This window comes from Tyto alba, unplaced genomic scaffold, assembly GCF_018691265.1.
Source record: "Tyto alba isolate M040663 unplaced genomic scaffold, T.alba_DEE_v4.0 Super-Scaffold_44, whole genome shotgun sequence".
NCBI lineage: Eukaryota > Metazoa > Chordata > Aves > Strigiformes > Tytonidae > Tyto > Tyto alba.
In genome coordinates this window covers 9,914,466-9,937,502 of record NW_024881320.1, presented here as the reverse complement: position 1 = coordinate 9,937,502, position 23,037 = coordinate 9,914,466, and the positions used below count along the sequence as shown (strand labels likewise).

At 38.6% G+C, this 23,037-nt stretch overlaps 2 protein-coding genes across 6 annotated transcripts in view; both read left to right on the top strand.

Moving 5' to 3' along the window:
• The window catches only part of LOC104369039 (septin-2), a 41,374-nt gene extending 22,534 nt beyond the window's left edge, over positions 1-18,840 (top strand). For 3 of the 4 annotated variants that reach the window (XM_033008146.2, XM_042805436.1, XM_033008147.2), the window contains exons 8-13: positions 137-238; positions 1,052-1,197; positions 2,248-2,331; positions 3,335-3,392; positions 10,593-10,686; positions 18,052-18,840. In XM_033008146.2, the coding sequence (XP_032864037.1) occupies positions 137-238; positions 1,052-1,197; positions 2,248-2,331; positions 3,335-3,392; positions 10,593-10,661 (459 nt within the window). In that variant the 3' untranslated portion in view covers positions 10,662-10,686; positions 18,052-18,840. The remainder of the gene's footprint in view (positions 1-136; positions 239-1,051; positions 1,198-2,247; positions 2,332-3,334; positions 3,393-10,592; positions 10,687-18,051) is intronic. The other variant, XM_042805437.1, reaches the window with a different exon arrangement.
• SEPTIN5 (septin 5) overlaps positions 13,837-23,037 on the top strand; it is a 55,200-nt gene continuing 45,999 nt past the window's right edge. The window contains exons 1-2 of one of the 2 annotated variants that reach the window (XM_033008142.2): positions 21,623-21,769; positions 21,904-21,914. In XM_033008142.2, the coding sequence (XP_032864033.1) occupies positions 21,727-21,769; positions 21,904-21,914 (54 nt within the window). In that variant the 5' untranslated portion in view covers positions 21,623-21,726. Of the gene's footprint in view, positions 13,860-21,622; positions 21,770-21,903; positions 21,915-23,037 lie in introns of those variants that run through there. The other variant, XM_033008143.2, reaches the window with a different exon arrangement.

The following is a 23,037-nucleotide window of genomic DNA, read 5'->3' as shown; positions in this document are numbered from 1 at the left end:
CATTGTCAACTACTTAAAGCAGAAAAACATCCTGAGTTTTCTAGATGAGACTAGTAAATCAATTGTATATATTTTTAACTGAGTACCTCTACAATGAAGTAAGAATTTATTTTTCTTCTTTTTCTGTAAACTTAAGGTTCTGGATGAGATTTCTGAACATGGCATTAGGATTTATCAGCTACCTGATGCAGATTCTGATGAAGATGAGGAATTTAAAGAACAAACCAGAGTTTTAAAGGCAAGTTTCACTCCTGATTTATTATTTGCTGCAGTATTTCTTCAATCCTATAGCATGCTTAAAGGTACTTTATCCCTTTATAATATATTGAAAATACAAGTTTTCTTTGGATGTTCACTCTGAATTATAATCATTTTTATTCCAGTCTGCTTCATCAGAATTCCAAGTGTAGTGTGTTATGACTTCCTTTTCTCTTTTAAATGTAAGCAACTCTTCACTAAGAACTGTGATTTTCAGTCTGTTTTCTGACTCAAACCTTTTAACATGCAAGCAGAGAGAGAGGATGAACACGTGTTATGGTTACTATACTAATTAACAACTAAGCTATCGCTAGAGCAGATGATAAAGGTTTTACTGAAGTAATTTCCTTTTTGTGCTGTGATACTTGCAAAGGTGCTCAAAGAATGTGTCTGAAGTGTGCTCTCTAGCTATTTGAATGTGTATTTGAAGTATGTTTCTGTTGGCTGTTTTCCATGCATGATGTTATGTCAGATGACACATTATACCCAAACTGTACTTCAACAACAGTCAAGTGTTCCTAAAGCAAAGCATCATTTCCTTTTCTGCCTCTTAAGACAAACTGATCCTAAGAAAACTACAGGTGTTCATAATGATTTTGCATTGTCTAGAATAGGATTTGTTGCTTTTCTGATGTGTAAGGATTTTAGTAGAGTACGTTTGTTAGCATTTCTTTTCTTCCTCTCATGTCTGTTACTTAAAAGTCTTTGTGCTTTCTTTAAAAGAAAAACAAAACACAAAAAAAGAGGAACTGCTCAAAAATCAAAATAGTAACTTTCGCTCTGTCTCAACTAGGCTAGCATTCCCTTTGCTGTTATTGGATCCAATCAACTTATTGAGGTGAAAGGGAAAAAAATCAGAGGCCGTCTGTATCCCTGGGGAGTTGTTGAAGTTGAAAATCCAGAGCACAATGATTTCCTTAAACTGCGCACAATGCTGGTGTGAGTAATGGTAAAATTATCCCATCTCCTGTGGTGCCATAACTGATACAGTGACTAGAGAGTTACAAGAACACGAACTCCTTAACTCAAAACTGCCTCTGGTGGTACTGTAATAGTGACTTTTTAGCACCCTGCGGCTTGTTTTGTTGCTGAAATCCTCTGATCTCTGACATCAGAAAATATTTTTTGTATTTTACACTGCCAGGTATATATGACAGTTCTTATGCCTTATGTGACCTGATTTGATAGCTTTATATATAAATGGAAGCTTTCTTACAGTACAGTGAGTGGGGCAGAGGGGCTTTTAAAATCCTACTCAAACGGATTGATTAAACTGTGAAGAGTGTTCTAAGGGCAAAGCTCAGGTTTTTTGGCAGTATAGGAAATTGTATGTTGAATATAATAACCTGCTGCTTTATGATTTTAGCTGATAAAGGTAATCTGCCTGTGTAGATGGTTTTAAGGGAATTTTTTTTTTTTTTAATAATATCTTGCTATTGTTGGAAATTGAATTCTGTTGTGCATTTGATTTCGGTGTCTACTGGGCAGGGATTGCCCTCTGCTGGTAGTCGGTAGCAAGCATTTTTTACTTTTTTTTTTTTTTGACAATTGGAAAATGTTAGGCAATGTCAGCTGTTAGGTGAGCCAAGGAGCTCCACCTAGTTCTCAGTTACAAATTGTACTTAATAGCACTTAGAATTCAAAAAATACTTTAGGAGTTAAAGTATCTTTCTGAATAACTGTCTTCAAGGTTCTTAACAGTGCAAAGACTGGTATAAACAATTCCTGTAAAGTAGTTTGTGAACAAGAGGAGGACAGCATACTTTGGGTTTTTGAAGAATTTTGGTGAGAGGGCACTTCAGTATGAATTAAAGACCAGTAAACACGAAAGCAGAGTTCTGGCTAGCTTTTATGGCAGGCTTGGCCTGTAAGGATTATTTTCCCAGTAAATACATCCATTATATAAAGCAAAAAATAAAAGATAAAATGATGTTTTTCTTTCCTTTGGTAAGAAGGACAAAGTGTTCAATATCCCTTTGCATGTTCTAGAACACACATGCAGGACCTGCAGGAGGTGACGCAAGACTTGCACTACGAGAACTTCCGCTCGGAGAGGCTAAAACGAACTGGCAAGTAAGTATGTGTGTGCCTTTGGGCTCTGCTGCTTGTGAGTCTTTTTTTCCCATTGTGACACTGGACTTGCTTTTCCTCCTAATCCCACCTGTAACTAATTATTTCTGATGAGATTTCAATCTATGGAGTTACTGAAATTTGTGTGAAATGCTCTTCTTGAAGAGGAATAATAACTAGTGAAGTGCTGTGCTTACAAACTGCTGTTCTTGGTTTTGTATCCATTCCCTTTTCTCTATGCTTTTAATTGGAATGTGCATAAATAAGTTGTGTGCTGAGAGGAAGATAAATTTTTATTTAATGATGTCTACTTGGAAAAAATAAAATCTAGCAGGCACATTTAAATAGGCCTCAGCCTATCTGATTAGGTGGGATGTTGCTTCTCTAGTTATTGCAGGGCTGCTGTGGTGGCTGTTCTCTTGCTCCTTCATGTATAGCTGGAGAGAGAAGTTTAAACCAGACAATCTTTTTTTGATAATGTGTGTGGGTTTTGTGGTGTGTGTGCACGTGCATGTTTTGCGTGTGTTTTTTCTTTCTTGGTGAAGATTCTGTTCTTGGCAACCTAGTGCAAAAAATCTACACCTACTCTGCTGCATCTTTTTTGATAGCAACTTATTCTTGTCCCCACTTTACTTGTTCTTTAAGTATTCAGCCAAGCATTTTGATCTTCAGGAAGAAAGGAAATAGCCTACACAGCTTTTTAATGGTTGATTTTTGTACCAAGTAGATAGTGGAGGAAATCTTTTAATTACAGTAAATGGCAAAAAATCCCCATAGCAGTGAAGAAATTAAATTTTAAGAAAGGGAAAGTTAGTAACAGGAATCTATGAGGTAAAGATGGCGTTTTACAAAAGAAAAGCATGGGTTTAAGAATGTCCTAATTTCTGCTGTGCATGTAGGCTTTTTTGCTGTTGTTATATTAGCTGAAATATGAGCTTTGAATCTGTTCTTGGAGATATTTATTTCTGTGTCTTATACCATCAATGTGGGTTTTTTTGTTCAATAGGCCTGTTGAAGAAGAAGTGGTAGACAAGGATAGAATCCTCCAGCAGAAAGAGGCTGAGGTAAGAGGGAGCTTCTAAAAATGTTGTTCTTTAATATAACATGCTATGTTCCATTTTGAGTATTCTACGTCAAGCACTGCCTACGAGTGTAAGATTGGAGTTGTGAAAATTGACAGACCTAATCTGAATATACAAGTTGCTCATACAAAGTGTTTTGTTTATAGTCACTTACATGCTGTGAATGGCAGGTAGCATGTGGACTCTTGGTTGTAGGCAGGGTATTTCTCGCTTCCCGTTTGTATGCTAATTTTCCATAAGGATGGTTGCTGGTTTTTAAGCATTGAAATCAATTTATGCTTGTCAGCTACATATGCTGCTTTAAACATAGTATGTTGGGGTAAACTGATAGTCTGATGTCATTTCAGATGTGCATGGCTTATTGCAAGCATGTTACCAGTGCATTTCTTCCTACGTCTTGTGGCTATGGAATAGAAAAAGGTGGTTGAGTCTTAAAACTCCCATGATATAATTAATGTGTACGTTTTTTCATCTTAATATTGACTTGCAGCAAAATTCACAGTATTTCTGTTCTATCAGTCAATTTATGGATTTGGTGTTTTCAATCTGTGGGTTCTTATTCTGGTTTCAAGTTACTACTAGGCCTCTCAACGTTTTTGTGCTAAAGTTCTAAAGATTCAGAGATTTTTAGCCTAGTATTTAAATTCTAGTAGTACATTGCCAATCCTTATGACTGCTTGCATTGTGAAAACTTAAGACTTGCTGCCAATTGGAAGATAGGGGTTTTTTCTGTTTATCCTTCTTTTATCCAGTTCAGCTTGGATCCAAATCCATAGATGTAGGAAGACATGATTGAAAAGATCAGTGCATGTATGCAGTGATTTGGAGTGAGAAATAAAAAACTACAAGCAGTTCTGTGTGTTTCTGAGGTGAAAGATTCAGACTCCCATTCATGGACATTTTTGAGATGTAGTTAATTCAGTCTGTGCATTTCCTTTTTCCTTTATAACACCCATATTTAAAAATAGCTAACCCTGGTTGCCAGTGTTAGCCAATAGCTATGTCGACATAAATAGCCAAAGATTTTCCTAAAATGAGATACAAAAGCAGATCATTATCACCATAGCTAGTAGTTAATAGCATGAATTACTGGAGATTAAATGAGGTGCATCTTTATCACTTTATCACTATATATCATTTCAGCAACATAAGACCACTTGATGGCCATGCAGTTACGAGAATGAAAAGTCTGTATTCAAATTAACTGCTTCCCATTTACTGATGTGTGTGCAAAACAACAGTGGACTGTCAGCTGATAGACAGGAATGTCAAGAGCATTTTTTGAACATGTTTTGTGGCGTTTTTTTTATCACTTTTTTCTTAATGCTTCTAAGATTCAGGCAGTAGGCTTAGAGTTTGTCATAACTATTTCTCCTGTTATTTGAACTATATACATTGTACATGTCTAGTAGTTAAGTAGAAACTTGGGTATCCTTGTAGAACTATTTGTCTTAAGGCTTTGTCTGAAAAAAATTTCCTATAAACATTTCCCCTGGAAACTGTTGATATGGCGGGCACATTATTGTATACTGGTCTATTCTGATCACTCTGTGTGAATGTGTATATAGTGTGTGTATATATATGTATATAACGTGGGGGGTTTTAATATATATAATATGGCTAAAGGCATGAAGTCTTGAATTTCTTGGAGGGCAGACTCTGAAAGTTTCTTCTGGGACTAATCATCTCTGAATAACTGCTGCTGATGTTGCAGAGGATTAGGTTAGAACTTGAAAAAACAAATAGATTTTTAACTTCTGGGTTCTATTGTGCCAAAGAGATCAAGAGGCTTTTCTGAATCTTCTGTAGATAAGATGGTATGAAGTCCCTTCATCTCTGTATCATCCCTGAGGTTCAGACTGAGAAAAATCTGGGGAGGAAAGAGGCACAGAGGAAATGGGCTTGCATTCCATGGCCTTCGAAGAGAAAACAAATATCCATTTCGCCCCCTGTTTTGCATTCCCATCAGTAACGGTGCTTGAAGTTCTATTTACAGTTTTGTGAGGTTTATATAACCTTGGAAGGAATGAATGCCTGGGCAAGTGCCAGAATCATCTTTATCAAGGCATCACTTTTGCTAAATGATCTTTTATTACGCCAAAGGATGTGGTCCCCAGTTCAGCAATTTGGAATTGCTAATCTGTCATTTTAGATTTATTGCTCAATCTCATTGTGCTTTTTGCTCATTTGCAAGTGATGACCTGTGTTTCTGATCTGGGAAGTGAAAATAAAGGTATCCTTACTGTAAATATGCTTCAGTTCAGATTATTTTGATGTTGTGGGCACAAACTGATGAGAGTTTGTAGTGTTGTGCCATACTCTTCCCACTGTGAAAATATCTCATAATAAAAACCTTTCAAAGTTTTGAGAGGCAATACTTCCAGAAAAATGTTAAGACCATGATTACGTGAAAACATCAAGGAGCAAACATCCTCTGATTTTTTTTTTTCTTTTTTTTTTTTTTTTTTTCCTCCAGTGAGTTACCCTGAGGCTTTGGGCAAATTCCTTTGGTCCACTGTCTTCAGTGGAGTTGGTTAGCAGTAGGCTGAATATAGTAGAATTAATTGCAGGGTTGAAATTGTTTTCTCTGTGTTCTTCAACTTTCTGAATGTATTTAACCCTTTATCAGATGAGATAAAGAATCCTGGTTTAGTATGGGAGCCAGCGGGGGGACAGCCTACAGTGGTGGGGCTGCCGGGCCAGGGTCTAGCAGCAACCCTGTGGGTAGGTGAGGATGTGATGGATGCTTATGTGTACAGGTAACTGCCTGGTATTGCAGGTATTTGTGTAAGAGTTTTCTTGAAAGAGAAGGTACAGACTTTTATGTGGAGAGACAGTGTGACTGCCCGTGAAGGCCTGCAGACCTGAGGGAAATAGAAGCAGCTTTAAGGTGTAATTTGCATTGTGGAATGTTATTGCCTAGGACAGGGGGAGAGAGTAATGCTTTTTTTACAGTGAATGCTTCAGCTTTTCTCTGTGAAGTGATGTAGTCTCAGTCCTGGGAGAGAACGTCACGAGAAGAAAACCCTTAGTAAGCAATTAGCAATGGGAATCCTTTAGGAGCTGGAATGGAGAACAACTTTCTTTTTAGCAATTGGTGGTTTGTTTTGTTGTGGTTTTTTGTTTTTGTTTTTTTTTTTTTTTTGTTTTTTTTTGTCCTTTTGAATTATTCTTTAATTAATTAAATTTAATTATTCTTTAATAACAATGCTTGCTGCCCATATAGTGCCATGGCAGTGGCCATAGTGACTTCTGCTATTTATTAATGTCAGTGTACTGTGAAAGACTTCTCAATGGTAGCCCCTTTTCCAATATAGTAACTTTGTCAGGGGTATTTTTCTTGTCTTCAGTTAACAAGATTAGTTGTACTCTTTGGTATTGGAAGTATTTTTAACCAACAGCAACTGCCATGGGAACCTCCTGGTGTACTAGAAAATACACTGTCTACAGTTTTCCATCTTGCCTTATTCTTACAATCTCTTCCTTTATGAATTTTCTTACGTGAGAGCATGGGCAGAAATAATCATACTTGGTGTGAGGAGGGGAAGTGTGTCAGTGGGAAGTAGATACTGTTTGTTCTTGACCATTTTTTTTTCCTGTGGTATCTGTAGGGTTGTCACTGAAAAAACACTCACCTTGTTCAGGCAGGAGTGGTACTTGTCGGTATTCTGAGCAAAACATACTACAGATGAAATCTTGTAGGTAAAGCAGAGCTCTGTATCTGTGGTTTCTGTTAATGGCATGGAAGCTGTTAAGAAGCCATATGGTTCACTTTTAACTCTGTAACTTTAACTTGCATTTTAAATGTGTGTTTCCTTTGTGTTGCTAAAGTAGTTATGTGTAGTCACTACCCAGTAGTTACATGATAGTTTGAACTAAATTTTAGTCCTGACATAAGTAAACTAGGTGAAGTTTATACCAAGGTTAAGTTTGCTCTTTGACTTTTATCTGGGAATTCACAGGAATTATTTGTTTTAGCAGCGTTCTAACCTTTGTTTCCTAGCTGCTTCTTCATCATGTGCATCGACCTTATGCTATCATGTTGTAGTATCCTTTCTTCAGGGGATGAATGCAAGTTCCCTGCAGAATATATTAATGCTGCTCTTGCAAGTAAGAAGGTTTGCTGCTGAGTAAGATCAAAGTCATTTTATGCCCTTGATGCTTGCAATCCTCAACGGTGAAGGGAACACAGATGTTGATGTGACATCAATTTCAGTCTTTTGTGTCATGTTTTATATTCACCTTTATTAAGAGCAAAGATTGTTTCTGTCTATGCAGTAGGTCTAGTAAGGTGAAAACACATGAGTTGTTTTTAGCTTGTATTGTAATGTGTAGGAATGGTTCTTACATCTTGTCCTCTACTTGGAAGAGGAATTGTGGAAGAGACTGATACGGTTACTCCTTTAAGTACAATGCAGTTTGATACTACTTTTGTTTAATTTCATTTTGTATTTTACACTCCAGCTGACACGATTCCTACTGTACAAACCATTTCATTTCCAAGACATTTGTGTGCATTCCCCCCCAAGTTCAGTCATTACTGCTGACTTTAGCCCTGTAGTTACGCAGCCAGGCCTCAGTGTATAGTATCTTTCATTACTCATAGGTTGTCTGCTAAGAATACTGTTATGAAACTGATACTTGTGAGTTTGAAGCCACAGTCTTACAGCAAAAAGCAACCATTCTGGATTGTTTGCTTATCAAATGCTCAGCAGAAACTAAACCAAAATGTTGATTCAATGGAAAAGATAGGTGTGCTTGAGTACCTTTTCATTTTCTTTTTTTTTTTTCTGGCCAACTTTCCTTATGAGAAGGAAACTTCAGTGATAACTTATGAACTTATGGCCATAGGAGACAGCAGTGTGCTTAGGTTTTTTTTTAATAGACTTTGTGCCTCAAAGTTTGGTGGTGTGTGTTTTGTTTTTTTTTTTTTTTTCTTTATTGATTTATGCTAAAATAGCTTTGGAAACCTGCCATTATTTAGGTAATGGATATTAACACTTCACCATTAGATCTCAAAAACACCATATGAAAATGGAAAAGGAAAATCTTACAATCTTAATGTTAGATCAGAGTAGGTCTTCTCCTAGTGCTTTTGTCCTTCCTTATATTTGAGTCATATACATCATCTAATATCTTCCATGGTGTGGACATATTTTTATCAATTAAGGTTAAGAAAATGCAAGATTCAATGCTGTATTTAAGACTTAAAATATGATGTTGGCTATTAGCAGAATTCTGCATCTGAGCAATCACCATAATACATGTGCAGCAGTATCTTTCCCTGTGATTACTGAATGGCTTCTATTTTGGGAATGTTTCATGGCTCAGCTTGGAGTGCTCTTGGGAAAGCTCAAGTAGGCGAGCTTTCAAAAAGGTAGTTTTATTCTGATGGTAAATCTGCAGAGAGGCAGTTCAAAAGACCAGGTGTCTTATATTTTTCCAAGTTAATCTTTGAAACTTTTCTCTTTTCTTGCACCATGGAATCAATGCAGCACTCATTTCTGAGACTTTCTGCTAATTTTAACTCCTTCCTGCAGTATTATGCCATCTTTTTGATCAGAAGCTTTTTGTTTCAAGTGTTTAGCAGAAAGATGTAGATGAGTATATAATAATCATTACAGACTTAGCTGTATTTCATGCTGTTCCTGTGTGAATCTCCTTTTGTCAGAATGCATCTGTGCTGCAGTCACAGGAACTTAAATTAGTCTCTGCTGAAGCCTGTGCTGCTGCAGCAAGAACATAAGTACCGATATACAAGACACCTAGTTTTAGGCAAGCTGTTACCTCTGGCTATGCTGCAATCTCATGTTTTTTTACTCTCCAGTTATTCATAATTACTCTTTAATTTCTTACACTTTAACATATCTGTATGTGAGGCCAGGCAAGAAAAGGTGATATAGGCACCTGCAATTAATTTGCTCCTGTTCTGTGATGCTTCCTTCTGTTAAAAAACAAACCAAAAAAACCCCAAACCCTAACAGTGCACTACGTACATGTAGTCAAGCATTTCACAGATTCTTTTGTATTGAATCTGATGGAGTAACTAGTGTCACAATAGCTATTGTGGTTGACTGGATGAAAATACATTATAATTGTTTTAAACAGTGTTTTTTAGTTGAAGTGTTTCCCCCCCTACCCCACATAAATCAAAGTAATTCCCTAACTACTTTTCTCTAAAGGGGAAAAAAAGCTGAATATACTAAAAGCCACATAATCATTCTTCAAATAATGCAAACTTTCTGTACAAATTCTCAGTTTATTATATGATTTCCAGTTGGACATGGGCTCATATTTTATGTAGTGCACATGGAAATTGCAGCCTATTTCTTTTCCAGTTGGTAAGATAAGGCACTTGAAATTGTGTATGTGGAGCTTCCCCACCTGCATCTGGAAGGAAATACCTAGTCATTTATAAACCAAACTAGAAGTATTTGCATATACATTTTGATAATATGTATTAGTGCTTCTTATTCTTGCTTATGAACATTTAATTAAATTAATGCTATTTTTCTGGGGGAGAAAGAAATGAGTTATATATAACTGGCCTTTTGTGAGATGGAAATTAGCTTATAAGTGTTGCAAGAAAATGCTTTAAGAAAACAGCAATTTCCAGGAAAAGCCATTGTTTAGATGTAAAAATGTTGGTGCTTAATATGTTTAGTCTGTCTTTCCAAATTTTGTAAATATATTTCTGTTTTTTCTTTTGAAGTAGTTTTTAAAATTCTGTCTGCGTGTTTGGCTGTTACTGTTGCTAAAAATTTACAGAGTTCTCTGGTTAGCCACAGGATGAGTATTCATACATGATATTATGCTTTGGGCACTTGTATCAGAACAAAGCTACTTCAGGTCACTCAAACCTAAGGGGCATGTTTTCTTTATTGTAGATTAAATGTTGATTCATAGATCTGCAAACATAGCTAGCTTCAAGAGATTTTGATTTTATTGCTTAATTTTAATTTTCATTACAAGTATTCTTACAAATCTTTTGTGAAAGTTAGATGTAATGCACTAAAGAATGTGAGATGGGAAAACCAATATTTCATTATATGAATTATTAGAATGTTTCCAATTTATAAAGAGGCCAATAGGTGTTCTACCATGGAATAAAAAGATTTACAGTTTCCTACTTTTTTGACTCCTCATGAAATCGTTTTAAATGTGTGGGTGTCTTTTTTACAGCTGCGCCGCATGCAGGAGATGATTGCACAGATGCAAGCCCAAATGAGGATGAAGCCTGGTGATGATTAAGATGCTTAACATCTGGATGCATCAGGTATTAATTTTCTGACTTGTTTACTCTTCTTACATAAGATTTTCACAATTATTATTATTAAATTTGCACTTTGGACTTGCTTTTACAGTAGTTGCAGAAAAAATTGAGTGATAATCTGGGTAGGCTAGAAAAAAAATCTAAGCAAATGTTACCTTTCCAGCTGTGTTTAAGACCTGGAAATGCTTATCTTCAGTGCCTTATTTTTGGATCATCTGGCTTTGTTTCTGTTAGCACAAGCTGCTCAGAAAATTAATTTGAGTATGTATAAACAGAAGGTAAGGTATTTTGGGCTATGGAGGCTGCTGAATTTACAGCCGTTTTTTCAAAGAACTAAAAGAAATTTTAGACAAACTGGTTATGTGTACTGAATACAGACTCCCTGGACATTATATATGATATATGAGGTGGTATCAGAGTGAGTGGAGAAAAAAAACTCTTGTAGCAAATATTCATGCTTTCTTCAGAATGCAGCTTTTCTGGTATAATGAATGCAAGAATAAAAAATAGGAGGATATGAGGATTCTTGTTGCTTAATACTTCAGTTTAATACTCCAGTTGTGATTTCTAGTCTTCTGGAATGTAAAGCTTGAATAAAATGGATTATATTATCCCTTATGACCTTGTGGCAGCTGCCAACATTCCAAGCCTAAAATAAGGAGATCTTTTTGTTGCCTTTACTTGAACCTTCAGTCTTCCTGTTTATATTTTAAACAACAAACAAAACAAACCCCCAAAAACCAACCAAACAAAAAAAAAAACCAAAAAAAAAAAAAAACAAAACCAAACCCCAGAAGAATAAAAACATCTCCGAAGGAATAAAGTTATTCACTGTGTTCCTATTTAAGCAGAATTTGATGATTTTACTGGTATGTGCACTGTGATCTGAGTGAAGTAGTTAAGAGAAAAAAAGTAATTCAAACTCAGTTTCTTTTACTGTTACAGTTTTTTGACTCCAAGTTTTGCAGACAGAGGAGTCTTCACATCATGTCTTCTAACTTCCATACTAAGATATATTTTTCCCAGAGCTGGAAATCTAAACACTAAGGGTAATTTTGTGGCTGACCATGCAGTGTATGAGGTAGTAGTGTCCAACATAAAGCTCTCACTTCCTCAGACAGGAGTGGGTAATTATACAGCCTGTTAAATATTTTATCCTGAACTGAAGGTCCCAAGTTTTCATGGTGATTTTTTTTTTATCATATGGCCAATCTCTGACCACTTACGAAAATGGTTGTTTGATGTAGGAGACCGTATGTAGTTTAAGTTATTATTACTGCTTTTTGCGAAGATGGTCCATTCTTTGTGTGACTTAAAAATCACATTTGATCACATGATATCCTTTAAACTGATACTTGGTAAGAAAAAAACCACCCTAAATCAAATAGGCTTGTCCATAGTTGTTGCTTGCATAGCACAGGATGGCAAGTGGTACAAATATATTCAGAGGTCTGTCTTCAGTTCCTAGATAAGTGGATTTACTGTGAGATCAGTATCTGAGGGCTAATAGGATGCAGTATTCCCACTGATAGTTAACTAGTAATGGCACCAAATCCCTGTGTTTCATAGCTTCTGGCAATAGTGGATATGGTATGTATAAAAATAAATTGGAGCGTGATTTGTCCCAGGTTGAATTTGCAGCTATGGATACAGAAGTAAACAGTTCTGAGGTGCTCATGTGCCTCCAAGTGAAATGTTACTTTGTAGAGACTTTACACTGATAATTTGGACTACATTTTGGACCACTAAATGTAATAAGGAGGAGAGATCTGAAGATTTACTAAGTATCTACATGATCTTATAATTTAGTTTGAACTAAATCTTAAAGTTAGTTGGTCTGAAATATTGAATGTGGACAAATTTGAGAAGGATTTGAATGAGATCTTCATATGTGGAGATCCTGCTGTTTCTTTGGAATCTCCTAAGCTACATTTCTGGAACTGCTATGGAAATCATACTGTTTGACAGATTGCTTTCAAGAAAGACTTTTGAACTTCTTTTTTATTACCCTTGAGATATTGATAGATAGACCTTTAGCATAATTTATTGGCTAATGTGCACAGTTAGAACTGAAATGGCAGTCCTGCTGAACAAGTGTTGCTGTGTGATTCTGTCAGCATGTTGAATTGAATCTTCACCTCAAACTTAGCCTTAAGGAAGTTTCTCTCATGCATGGTAACTGACTTTGCAGTTTAGGAGGAATGATGATTTCAACCTCCAGCATTCCCATCAGATTTATTTGCTGTATTTTATTGAACTCAGTATCTCAAGAGAAACCAGGAAACTTGTAATTAACACAGTAGTTAACAGAATCAAGCTGCCAACACATTTAAATATACTTGATATCAATCTTTTTGTTCTATCGAAGCTTATCTTGAGCATCTCTCAGGTTCTGGTTTTGCAAGAGTTGTAAAGGATCAGTTCTACTATTGAAAGCACAGTCCCTCTTCCAGTTACTCTTTTGCACCCGTATTTATGTTTGTGCTGAGAAAAATATGTAACTTTATAGATAATGTATGTAAAAAAATAATGGGTTTTACTCTTTATTTTGGATAAATATGTATTTATTAATTTTGTTCAAAAGTTCCCTAAAATTTTTTCCCTTTCATAAATCACAGATATAAAGATGTTTTCAGATATTTTGGGAAAAGAGAAGTATGGTATAAATACCTTCATAGATAAAAGCTGGAGAGTAAACAGTAAGATAATGAAATGTGGTAATATCCAAATATGTGAAATACCCGCTTCTGGTTTCAGAAGTATTACAGGGTGGGGAGAAGACTGCTGGATCCTTTGGGGTTTTCTGGAAAGAGTCTGGCATTGCATAATGATTAAGAAGTGCTAAACTCAAATCCTTGCCAAAAAGACTGACAATTCTGTATTATCATAAAGTGCTACACAGATGGGATGACTGGAAGGTCTGGTCTGCCTGATCCCTTTTGAATAGGGGCATCTTTAAAGGTTTTATGGAAAGAGCAAAGGGAGAATTTACTTCAAACAGTTTCCTTTTACTTTCAAGGCTAGAATAAGAGAAGCATAAGTGGAATGACAAAGGCAAAGTTTATATGCAGGGAATATGTTCAACATTTCCAAAGAGGGTGGACAGATTTCTTGCTGTGGAGAAGTAGAAACCCAAAGGGGAAAGAAGAGCAGCACTGGTAGAGATGGGGTGAGAGGTAGGAAAGGAAGATGATTTTGCAAACAGTAGTGACCAGTGTGCCAACTGCAGTTTTTGACAAAATACTTGTGAACACAGACTTACTGTATGAGATGGTGGTGATTAAGAGTTTTTGAGAGCAACCCTAACAAAGGTATGTTGATCTACATTTTCGTCTGTTTCCTCTGAACATTTCATAGCTTCTGTGTACAAACAGTGCATGCGGAGGTATTTGTAGCAGGCAGTGAGAGCAAAACTAGACACCAGAATACTCTTAGAATAAGCATAAAAAATTTTTTTACCCTAACTTTTGATATACTAATCTTACGGGTCCATGTGATGCACGGTAAAGACTTCAAGACAAGCTTGATTTTTCAGATTTTTTTGCTGTTAAAATGCAAGACACTGTTGTAAAGTGTAGAGGCTTATTGCTGTCTATATTTGACAGTTCAAGTAAAGGATTGGAAAGGAAGGAGATGGAGGGATGGAATAAGTTACCAAAAACTGAAATGGATTTAGTTTTATTTGGATACTCTAATACGAAACCCTTTTGAAATAAGCTTGCAGTAATTCCAACAGCGTATTTACAAGTTTCTGAACTTACCCATCTCAGATGAGCAATTATTACAAAAAGCTGGAGTTATTTTTTCAAATTAAATGGTTATTGATGGGTGTTCCTTCCCTTCTTGTCTCTGTTTCTGAAAGGGTATCTCTTTGCAATCTGTTTTCCTCTTGTTATTCTTCTAAATCTGGATTGTCTGTCTTCCACTCAGCTTCAAGATCATACTGGGACAAACCAGTAACAGAAATGAGGCTGTGGAAAACAAATATAGCCAGCTGGAAATGTAGTTATGGTTAGGGAAATGTGTTCAGAAAAAGCCCAAGCATCTTGCACTTAAAATATCTGTAGGATGTTGAAAATTCTTTTAGTATAGCTCATGATTTCCACCAGTATTTTAAAGCCTTCTGAGCTCACTAACACTGTTCTGATTCTTGATAAGAACAGTACAAAAGGCACCAAATAGCTAGTTCTTTCTACCAGTGAATTGACATCATTTAACAGAAAAACACAAAGCATTGTCATGGCAACCAGCCTTCTGAAACGATGCTGCTGAATGCTGAATTGATCTGATGAGAAATGTCATTTGAGGAAGTAAAGATCATGTTGTAGTTTTTGGCAGCTGAAATTGAGAGCCTACAGAATGTGAAGCTTGGGCAAATTTGTAGTATTTGGAACAACTGCCTGGCACTGCCAGGCGGTGTTTCTCTGGCTAGAAACTAGATTAGAAGAGCACCATCGTTCTCCAGCTCTTCTAACTGTGGAGCTGTTTAGCACACCCTGCGTTGATGGGCTAGCACAAGCTTTCACTTCCTTTAGAGAGTAGAATTCTGATAAAAATTGTCATTTTTTCCTCTGCTGTTGTACAACTGAAGTGCTGAACTTGTGTGACTCCATAGGACCTTGAAGTTAGCTTGTATAAAAAGATCTTAGCAGGGTCCTCAAGAGTCATCTTGTAGCTGGTGCCCACCAGCCCTCATGTAAAATGTGCAGAGACGTAGACAGACTTCAGATGAGAGTCATGTTATGGCTTTTCATTGATGTACGGGACAATAACGCTTTCATTTGAGTTCATTCATCTAAAAATATCTTACATCATGTCCCTGTTAGTCCATACTGCTCTCAGTTGGTGAAACAGTCATGTTCCTGGATTTGAAGTAAAACATCCTAAAAGATAACGTTGTATTTGGATTGTGAACTTGGCTGTTCCACATCATCTCTGTCTGTACAGAAAATAAGTTGTGCAAGTCTTACGAATAGGAAAAAGGTTGCACTTGTGATGTTCTTGGGCATTAGCAGGCCTGAGGACTGGAGTACACAGATGTACAAGGTCCATGGCAAAGCACAACATAGTGTCACAGGGGACCTGAAAATGCTTCAGGCCACTTGTTGCTAAATTAACTTTTTCAGAGGAACCTTTCTTACAGTTCTGGAGCTTGGAGCCTGGTGTGTAAATGTAACTCAGTGGATATTAACCCTGTTAGCATATTAAATGAACTGATAAACATTACAAAGCAGTTCAGAAGCCAGTTTTGTAATTTAATACTTACTTCGCTGATGAAATTTGCTATGGAGAAGTATAAAGTGTTGCTACAGACTATCAAGAGAAAAGAGAACTGACTTGAAGCAGCCAAGTCAACAGAGTATGGCTGAAATATCAAAACCCCAAAATATTAAGGGTGTGAGGGACAAAATGAGTCAAAACTAGATAACAACAGGACATTGTTGTCATCCAGTACTTTTATTCCTTTTTGAAAGATGCCATTTCTGAAAGTTCTTGCTAATGATTGGACACTCAGAGGGCTGTAACTACAACATTAAATGGATGTTATCTGAAGAAAAAGAATTTAGGTCAGTGAGAAAATGTAACTGCTTATAAAGCAAATTTCTCTTATTGGGAATTCAGAAGTATACATGGAGAGATGTCAAGTTGCCCTGCATCATAGTGGTCTTGGTAGCAGCTGAGGGGGAGGTGAACCCATTCCTTCCCAAGGCTTTTGAAACCTTTACAAGTATAGGATTCTGAGCTGTCTGACCACGTGCATCAGGATGCAGGCATGTGTAGTGCTAGTTGAGCTACTTCTTGAGAAAGTTTTGTTTTAATGGCTTATTGGAGAAATGCATCGTCTTTCTTGGATGATGGTATGAATTCACGTTGCAAATGGAGACATTTATTAAAGCTATGTGTTGGTGAAAGGACTATGGGGGAATGTAAGGTTAGTCTACTAAAACTGAAGATGAAATTTTTAAAGAACCATATCAACCTAACTTACCATAAAATATTGTCTCGTAGGGAGACTAGGAAGAAAGAACAGTGAAATGAATCCATGCTGAAAATGCACAAACATACCTTGACCAAGTATGTTCTATATGTGTATAAAATGTGGATATCATGTTGCTAGTGCTGGTAACCTCAGTGCACAGCTGTGCTTACAACCTGAGCCTTCATGTTTATTGGAAATTGCAATCTTCTGTGAGTCTAAGACATCAGTTACAGTTTCCTCTTGAGGTATCTTCTGTAATAGATTAGTTAGGCAATGGCAGAAATTTAGTTTCTCTTTCATACTTCAAGTAGCAGTGTAATGCAAGAGGTTAATTTTGATTTTGAATATTGAATTTGGTTAGCTATGTGTGGACTCTGGCTTTAAAGCCTTAATGCTGGCTTGCTTGTTCTGGTTGTTATAGGAAGTGATGGCCTCCTTAAAACATTAAGTAATTGTGTATTGAACAGAATCTCCACTGTGAGAATGGCAAAGAGCAAAGGACTTTGTTGTCAACTTTCCTTCCTCCTTGTTCTAACTGTAGTCAGCAAGTGTAGTCTGGATAAGTGTTGCACTGTATTTACAAGTGAGTTAACACAACAGTGTTTTCCAAGATAATTCTTTTTTCCATCCAGATGAATGTTTAGGTTAAGGTTTTGTTGTTTTGTTTTTTTTTTTTTTTCCTTTGGGGAATCAGTATTTTGGGGACTGGAGAATCTGAGGTGTCTCCCGAGTTCCAAGTATGACACAGCTGCTTAAGCAGGGTGCAATTTTCAGGCACAGTAGAATTCTGCTTTCTTTGTAGCAGCCTTTTCAATTGGCACGTAGCCATAGAGACCTCCAAAACTGGTAGTTATTTTTGCAGTTACAGACCAGTATTCCTTCTTTCAGCCATATGAATGCTTGGAAAAATTAATTTGCTTTCCTGTTTTACCTAAGCAGTGTCGTAAGAGTGTTTTGCGCATGACATCAAACTTGCTGCTTGCTTTTAGCCCTGTTCAGATAAGTGGTTTTTGTTTTCCTTAGCAGAAGTAATGCTTCACGTAACAGGCTGAGGTTGGTTTCTTGTGTGCATTACTGTTGAGATGAGCTGTAATGCAGTTCTTGTATTCTTGCAGATGGGGTGGGGTATGAGTGCTTAAAGTATGTAACTAAAAATAAATTCTCATATATGTGCTTGTATTAGATATTTGTGATAAATACTTGGGGCAAAGCTGCATCTGACTCAGCTGATCTAGTTCTGCTGCCGGTCCCCGTGATGCAGTAACTGAAATGCCCTGTTCCCTGCCTTATGCTGCTTTGCTCAGGGGAGCTCAGACTGTCCCAAGCACTTTGGCAGTGCAGAGAGTTTGTCCTTTCTAATGCTCTTTATTTTCCACTTTTGTTTGCAGCAGGATACAGTTCTCTAAGTGGATGGGTGCTCTGTTTTCTTTGACCCAATGGTAACATTCGAATGCAAAAGCTGGATGCCGCAGATCAAGAGCTGCGTTAAAACAAACACAGAGTCTGAAGATCATGGTGTAAACTGGCTTGTTTTATATATTCAATGTTAATCAAGTTATATTGTATCTTTTTTTTTGACTCTTTTGGTAACACTGTCTTCATACCTATAAATGTGGTTTTATTATCCTTCCTATACCTTTTTATACAGAAACTGATAGAGTACACTGTTTGGAATAGTCATTGTGATGGGTTTAAGGAGTTAATCGTGTATCTGGTAGGTTATTCTGAAGAATTTTGTTATTAATACTAGAAGACTTTGGCCTGTTTACAGTAAACATATGTGTGTTTGCACAGTATCATAACTTCCACTTGCCATTTTAAGCCATTGTGTATTGGATCAGTTTTTCGTAACTTTCTCTGTGCGTTGGTTACTTTTGAAGCTTAATCTCTGGTAACTGAGATTTGTGTGATGTATGAGAAAATGTACGAAACACTGTCTCACCAGTGATGTAGAGAAGCTGATTTTTCTAAATCATTGTGCCTTAACATCCCATAAACACAATGCATGCCAACAACTTCTGTGGATGCCTCTGAAGATTTGTCTCAAGTATTGATTGCAAGAATTTGTCACAGGCATTTTTATCTGTCAGCTGAGCAATGGCATGTACTGAATTTTTTATATACCATAACACTAATTTTCATTGAAGATTTGTAATAAATTGTATGAATGTGGAAAATGTTGAATTTTGAGGTGGCTTTTGTTTTGGTTTTTTTTTTTTTTTTTGATTTTGTCTTTTTCAAGCTAATCTATGACATGTTGTAATGGAGTTGTGCACAGTGCATGTTCAAAGGAATGGTGATATTTGTCCTGGGAACGAAGGCATTTTCTAGAGTTTATCTACATACAAACTGCTTTGATTTCATTTCAAAACAACTTTAAAAGTGTTGAACTGAAAGTTAGGTAGCAAGACTTTGCATCCTAATTTTTTTGGAAAAAAAAAAAAGTAGTTCATTAGGCACCTACTGACATCTTTTAGGTGAGTAAACACCATGGAAAATCTGATCACACACTTTAGTCTATAAATTCATTAATGTTGGTGTTTTCTTTACATCATTACTGAGTGTATAACTCTATTCTGCATGCTTTTGTAGTGTTGTGTGTATTATATATGCATAAGTGTAAATTATTTTGTGAATATGTGATTGAGACACTTCGTCTTCTGTACTAAATTGTGGTTTCTTTCATGTAATGATTAGCCTTAATTTTGTTGTCTAGCATTGAGTGTTTAATCAGGATAGGATTAACAAACGTTTTGGATCACAGGGCTGCATATTTGACTTGTGTTTGGAGTTGAACTGCATAAAATGGACATTTCATTATCATCTCAGTGGCTGCTGTAATGAAGTTGAAGGAAGAAATGGAGTGACAGGTTTGTGTTCATACTCTTCAGGCTTTATGAAGATTTGAATTGTAGGCATGTCTTGTCAAGAGGGCCAAGGTGACAGATTTAACAGCATTTTCTCATGAATTGTGTGCCATTATGTGCACCTTTCTATTAGTTTTTCTTCCAGAATTTTGTATCATATTTTGCAACCTTCTTATGATGATGTGCTGTCCACTTGTGCTTGTGAAAGTCAGGACAGCCACACCCCTCCTGAGAAACCAAGACTTGAGTTACGTACATTAGCAACATACTGGATTAGCTCTCTGAACAATGGTATCATGAGAGGTTCATCTTTCAAAGCAAACGAGGACAATGGGGAAGCAGGCTTTCAAAAGCACCTAGTCTTTAATTTTATTAAAAACAGAGCTTTTTTTTCCTCCCCTCTTTTCAAATCAAGGCACCTAAAGTTACTGTCACAACTCTTGTGTGGGAAGCTTTAGTGAACAGATTCTCACTAGCAGATACTGATTATCGATTGATTGTCTGCACTTTCTTTGGGTTTGTGGATTCCAGCTGGAGCATTTTGGCTCAAAACCTGTGATCTATTTTAATAATTGTCCAAGAGGGTGTGCAGTACTTCTCATACCGTATGAGAGTATTTTCCATTGAACGCAGGCTTAATTTTTATGCTTTCTACCACTTCTTTGATGTTGTCTGATGTTAATCTTCAGTTACATTTGGTTTTGTTAAAATACTTCACAGCTTAATGGTCGAACATATAGTTTTCTACTGTGAAGATCTCTGGGTAGAGGACCCTGGCAAAAGCCAATTTCTGACTTTGTGTTTCTACTCCTGTTGGTGTTGGCAGTGCCAGCACCGTGGAAGGCAAGTCCATTTCTCTGAATTCCACTCCGGTGGCCTTCTCCAGGCTGACCTTTGACCAAGTGCCCACATGTAGCTATTTTAATGACTGTGCAGCAGGATCAAGGAGTGTTTGACAGTGGTCCTTGGGGTCTTCATTAGATTTAAAACACTGTGGCAGATGATAAAACAACTCGTGAAAGTCTGATTGGCTCATTGGTGCCTTGAGTTGTGGTGTAGAGGCTCTAATGGTCTGTGGTACTCTAGCATTTAAAAGCAAGCAAATACACTGACAATTACCTGGTTTCGTTTCTTCTAATGCTTTGAATCAATGACTAACAGTGAACTCAGGATGAGCTAATGGGGTTTTAAAACATATATGCCTGGGATTGCTAATCTCTGGTCTCAGAAATGTCATCTTGTTTTGATACGAGGGATGTTTTGATTGAGAGGGTGAAAAAAAGGGCGAGATAAATGCTGTGATGACTACAAGAATTTAAAAAGTTAGCACTGTGGCATCAGTGTCAGTTTTATTCCAAGCCTGGTGTGTGTCCTTGTGCAGCCATCGCCATGCCAAGCTTCTCCTGTCCTGTATTCAGAAGAGTTCCAAGTGGGATTATTTACTTGTCCTTGAAAGGGGGAAGACATGGCCCTTTGCTGCAGCTGTGGAAGTCGGGGAAGGATCTGGGTGTCCTGGGGCTTCAAGTCCCCTCCACCCTTGCTCCTTTACTGTCAAGTTGAGGTTCCTAGGAGTAGTACTTAAATCATGTGCTGCTACTGCTTTTGAAGTGTTTAAAATTCTTTTGAGTTCTCTCCTGCCTTTTATTAAAGTTATACTGACAGCTTTTACCTAAAATCACTTTCCCTATCACCTCTTTAAAATGTTTTAATGGGAACAGAGCACACGTTCCCACTTCACACAGTACGCTTGCAGTATGATTCAGGCCTTCCCACTGTATTTTAAGGTGCTAAATCTAGAAATGCATTTCCTATTTATTCCATTTGTGCTTGGTTTGTGGGGTTTTTTTGTTTGTTTTATTTTTTACACGGTCTATTCTTCCTCCACCTGGCGCTTGGGTTGCTGTTCGAGAGTAGGGCGTGCTTCCTGCGGCGCCTGTACCCGGGCACGGTGCGGGGACCTTGCGGGGGGGCTTCTCCCCGTGAGTGCGATGCGCTGGGGTGGGGGTCGCGTCCCCGTCCCCCCGTCCCCCCTCCCCGCTGTCCCGGGGCGTGGCCGGGGCGGGCTCCCGCCATCGGCCGCCCCCGCCCCTCCGCGGCGGCGCTGGGGCCGCGCACACACACTCGCGCTCCCTCCCACGCACACTCCCCCTCGCTCGCACCCGCGGCTCCCGGGAAGGCAGGGCGGCCGGCGGCACCATGAGCACCGGCATGCGGTACAAGAGCAAGCTGGGCAACCCAGGTGAGGCGGCGGGGACGCGCGGCCGCTCCGCCCCGCGGCCAGGCGCATCCCTCACGCCTCACTTCTCTCTTCTTTTCTCTCCCCGCTGCCGGCTCCCGCCGCGGGCATCCCGCCCTCGCCGATCCGCCCCGCAGAGGAGAAGCAGGTAGGTGGGCTCCCCCGCCATCCCGCCCGGATCCGGGGCAGCGAGGCTCCGTGGGGCCGGCTGCGGCCCCGGCCCTGCTCCCCCGCCTTGCTGCGGCAGTGGGGTGGTGTCCTGCTACCTGCGGCTTGGCGTGCTGGCCCTCTTTTAGCTGGATTTATCCGGGAAATAGGTGTTCTCCCTGCTTTGTCTCCCAGCGGTTTGGGTTGGGTTTCGTTTCTCTCATTTTTTTTATTCGGTGCCTTTGGGTGTGTCGAGTAGGGCCGGATGGAGACGGGCAGCGCAGGGGCTGGTGGAGGCATTTGGGTATTGGGAGCACGTCTCCCCATCGCGCTCTTCCCGCCGCAGCACAGATGCGCAGGCACAGCCCCAGTCCTGCCGCTTGCCACTCCTTGTTGGCGTAGCAGATCACCACCTCGCAGGCGGCCAGGGTTTGGGCGTTAGGGAACATCTGTTTTGTTTTGCAAAGCAAACAGCTATTTGGAGACATGGCTTTGAGTCCTGGAGAGAGAGGGAGGTGATGCAATCAGATGACATTGACAGGGTTTTTTTTGTTTGCTGTTCGGTATTTGGAGGGACTTAAGGTGTTTGACAGGAAGATGAATCTTCCTCTGAGCTTGAATGTCTATGGTAAGGGGTTATCAGCAGTCCCCTGTGTTCCTTAGCACCCATCATCAAGATGTAGCCAATACCAGCTGTACACAGAAGAGCTTTTCTGTCTCACAAAGGTGGGGATGGAGACGATGGAGACGATGCACAGCAGGGCAGTGCAGTGGGTCCCTGCAGCAGGAAGAAGTCCACCCATTCCCCACCGGGCTTGCAGTTGCCTTTGAGTCCTTCGGTCTTTCTCTGAGGCTCTAATTCCATATCACGGCAAACCTACCAAGGCAGTGGTACTGCGCAGCCTTTCTGGACCACACAAAAGCAAACTAGTGTTGTAGCAGCTTGGGCATTCACCTGGCCGCTGCAGGAGGTGGAGTTTATCTATATAAAGCAGATTTGGGCACTGTGAAAAGGTACTTGTGCATTTTTGTGAGCTGATGATTGTAATGATGAGAGAAACAAATCTAGGGGTAACAGCATAATGCGGTTTTGTCGGGGGTGTTTTTCCCAAGCTACTTAGAGT